We start from the raw sequence: 3,343 nt of genomic DNA, 5'->3' as shown, positions 1-3,343 counted from the left end.
TTGTTAGACAGCAGTATTAGATGTGGGTGCAATTTGTGGATTGACGCCACTGTGGACCTACCGTTAACTTACAACGCGATTCTGTATTCTTTACTCTATTTGAATGCCGCTAATTTTAAGAAGTGGTGCCAGCGACCCACAACGTTTGCTGAAAATCCCAAGTGCACTGCAAGTGTAAACACGGGACAGTGAGACATTTCAATCGCTTCCCCGGGAATCCCCCGGGAAGGTAACCCGTATCGTTGACCGGTATAATATCCATTTATGGTAAACAAGTAAACTTCAAGGGCCACCGGACGCCTGAACCACCAACACGCAGCGCCAGAGTTTGGCAAACAACACCACGACGACTCCGTGGCAGCAGCCCCAGAGGTGGTTGTGTCGCTCCCAGACGCCATGGAATATGTGTATATTCAATTTCAGGCAGCATCCATTTCAATAACTGAACAAACAAGCCACTCTCAAGTGTGCGGGTTCGGTTCCACAAACCGACGCAAACCTCGAGCATTGCTTCTTCGCGCCACAGAAACTACACCCGACCCGTCATCGGGATGCCGGATCTGAAGATCCTGAGTGAGATCCTAGCCGGGGAGCCGGCGTCGCGGTGTGTGTTGGGATGCGTTGGGAGTGTTTGCGTTTGTTATTACCACTGTAAACAGGGATTAGTTTGAACCGGGCCACATGCAGACGTTGTTGGCGTAGGTTGAAAACACTCCTTTCGTTCGTTCAACCGGAAGGCATCCTAGAAGTGCCTTCTTCAGCTGGGCTCCCCCCGAGCGAAGAACTGCCGCTTTGAGGAAAGAGCACAACATTCGCTAAACCTTTCCTCGGACCGCATGCATCACTGACAGTGGCCGACTTCCCAATCGGTTGAGACCGGTTCTTTTTGTACCGTTTATTTCTGTATAGATCATTGACTGCGCAACTGCGTAAGCGGTTAGGGCCAGGACCCACGAACGACACGCCGACCCCGGTTAGCCGAACAGTTGGAAAATGGGTAGACTTCCGATTTGTTGGATGAGTTTGTTCAGCGGATCCAGGAGGCTCGCTAGCAGCGAACCAGCGCTCCAGCTAATCAAGGTAGGCTGCGAGGTAGAAGTTGCTGCCGGAGCAGCCGTCGTTGTGGGCGCCTTGGTCGTGGCAACGGTGCTAGTTGCCGCAGCAACGGTGGACGTGGTAGCGTTGCAGTACATGTAGTTAATTTCAATAATGTCGGACGCGGACAGTCCATTATCGTTGCCGAAATCGCCGGTCCACGGCTTCAGGTTGTTCATGACCGGACGCGAGCTGCTGGCGGCGCCCGCGTACTTGGAGTAGTGCATCACGCTCCCGTAGTCGTACGGGCGCCCGTACAGCACCACCTGGCTGGCCGACATGATGCCGAAGTTATCCGTGTAGAACTGCGCCGTTTGATACTCGGCGGCCAGTGCACCTCGATTGATCGACACGTACGAATCGCGATCGGGACGCGTGTGCTCGTGATAGAAGCCGATCGCGTGCATCAGCTCGTGGGCCGCCGTTCCGACATCGACACAGTCGGGAGTCTGCAGGTTAACGATGTTCTCCGAGTTGGACAAACTGCGTCCGACGTACGACCAGCAACCGGTGGCCGTGTTGGTGATGCTAACGTACAACGTTTCCGTGGTACGGGCAACAAATCGGACACAGGTGTTCGACGTATACTGCGCAATGGCGGCCGTGATCACTGCCTGTTGGGCCGCGGCTGCGAAGGGGTTTACGAAAGCAACGCAATTATTGGAGGCCCTAAATGGGGCATTATGGTCCTACTGTTAATGACGTAGACCGGAACCCGTTGGTCTTAAGATATCGACATCAACTACGTCATCGTCCGATACTCACTGAATGACCCGGTAATGACGTACGGCACGACCGCGTTGGGCCAGCGAGACGTTGGGCCCACTGACAGGGAGATACCGTTCCGTTGACGTGGCACCTTTTCCATGATGTCCATCTCGCGGTAGATACCGGCACCGAGTTCGAACGGACGGCGACGGGTGCTTGAAACATTCGAACTACTGCGGTAACTTCGTAGTCGTTCTCCGACCAAATAGCTCGGAGAAGTAACGTAGGCAGCGAGGTTCAGGGAGGCATTAGCAAAGAGCACCAAACTCACTGCGAGCAGAATTCCACTGCCGGTAACCATGTTGATCGACGACTTTGGCCACACTGCTTCGGAAGGAATGGTGCCGCTGAGGGGCATTATTATACTCATGCGGCCCACAATTCAGGTCATTGTTGAGCTACTCGAAACTGCATGCCGTTTCACCAGTGACAGCATCCTGCGCTAGCAACACGCTAGGAACGAAAAAACAAGAGTTGGGCCTACTGCGAGTGGGGCCACAAAAATTTGCACACTGTTGTTGATCGAAAGGCCCGCGCCGTTCGATGCATGTTGTTGAGCCACCGAAGGGGCCGTGGAAATGAAAGCGCTGTTTTGTTACCACTTTTCCGCCATTCCGCCCATATTTTCACGTGGTTCGATGCAAGCAAACAAATTGATATGTTCCCGTATCGGGAATCAATACCTCCATTGTGGTACAGTGTACTTTTTTGTGGCAGAAAGCGTTCATTGTCCTTTCGCTGGGAAGAGATGAATTTTTTATACATGCCGTTGACGTGCAGAGATGTTCTGAGCAAAATGGCTTCATTGGAGCGCAGATTTTTGAGTTGATTGTTTTTTAACAAGTATCGATCTTAGTACGCCACACCACGCGTCACAGTATCGGTCGTGGATAGGAGCCATTCAGTTTCTGCTACTGGTAAAGATCCTTTCGATCTTCCAGTGAGTATCGTTGTTGAGTTCGATAAAGCATACTCTTGAGTCTCAAAACCCTGATAGATCGTTGCTGGACGAAGCTGTTGTACGGTTTCCGAAATTTCCGCAGTGGTTTGATACTAGTTCTGAAGTCTCTGGGAACCTCGCGTTTCAAAGCACCAGCTTCCAGGGGCTCATGAACACCTTTAGTTACTTCAGATCATTTCATTTTTAATGCATCGGATTAATAACGCTACTCCTGTCGTTTATTGTAAAAATCATTTCCACGATAAAATCACCATTCGCCATTAACCGAATAGTTGGAAAATTGGAAGACTTCCGATTAGCTGAATTAAATTGTTGATGGGGTCCAGGATGTTTCCTAGAATGGTTTGTCCAGCTTGAATCAAAGTCACCAGCGGCTGACAGGTAGGAAGAACCCACGGAGAGACCGTGGTTGTTGTTGGGGCTTTTGTCGTCGTTGGCGGCACCATGGTGGTCGTTGTTCGAATTGTTGTGGTGGACGTTGGCAAAATAGTTGTTGTCGTTGCCCGCGTTGTTGTGGTT

The 3,343-nt window shown here is 51.3% G+C and overlaps 2 protein-coding genes across 2 annotated transcripts in view; both read right to left on the bottom strand.

The window, feature by feature from the left end:
- Positions 1–974: 974 nt before the first annotated feature.
- On the bottom strand, positions 975–2,164 carry LOC131207088 (astacin-like). The gene is made up of 2 exons (XM_058199698.1): positions 1,861–2,164; positions 975–1,723 (listed from the first exon to the last, which is right to left on the bottom strand). The coding sequence occupies exons 1-2, from the start codon at positions 2,162–2,164 to the stop codon at positions 975–977; spliced, it is 1,053 nt and encodes a 350-aa protein (XP_058055681.1).
- Positions 2,165–2,715: 551 nt separating this feature from the next.
- The window catches only part of LOC131207087 (zinc metalloproteinase nas-14-like), a 13,828-nt gene continuing 13,200 nt past the window's right edge, over positions 2,716–3,343 (bottom strand). The window contains exon 4 of the mRNA XM_058199697.1: positions 2,716–2,877. Coding sequence (XP_058055680.1) covers positions 2,716–2,877 — 162 coding nt within the window. The remainder of the gene's footprint in view (positions 2,878–3,343) is intronic.

Source organism: Anopheles bellator, chromosome 2 (genome assembly GCF_943735745.2).
Source record: "Anopheles bellator chromosome 2, idAnoBellAS_SP24_06.2, whole genome shotgun sequence".
In the NCBI taxonomy this organism is placed as follows: domain Eukaryota; kingdom Metazoa; phylum Arthropoda; class Insecta; order Diptera; family Culicidae; genus Anopheles; species Anopheles bellator.
This window is presented reverse-complemented; position numbering and strand designations above follow the sequence as displayed.

What these genes read in the sequence shown, in the direction of transcription:
- LOC131207088 (XM_058199698.1), bottom strand. Translation starts at nt 2,164, where the DNA reads ATGGTTACCGGCAGTGGAATTCTGCTCGCAGTGAGTTTGGTGCTCTTT. An exon ending in CGTCATTACCGGGTCATTCA is followed by an intron (nt 1,724 to 1,860) that starts GTGAGTATCGGA and finishes ACCCCTTCGCAG; the next exon opens with CCGCGGCCCAACAGGCAGTG.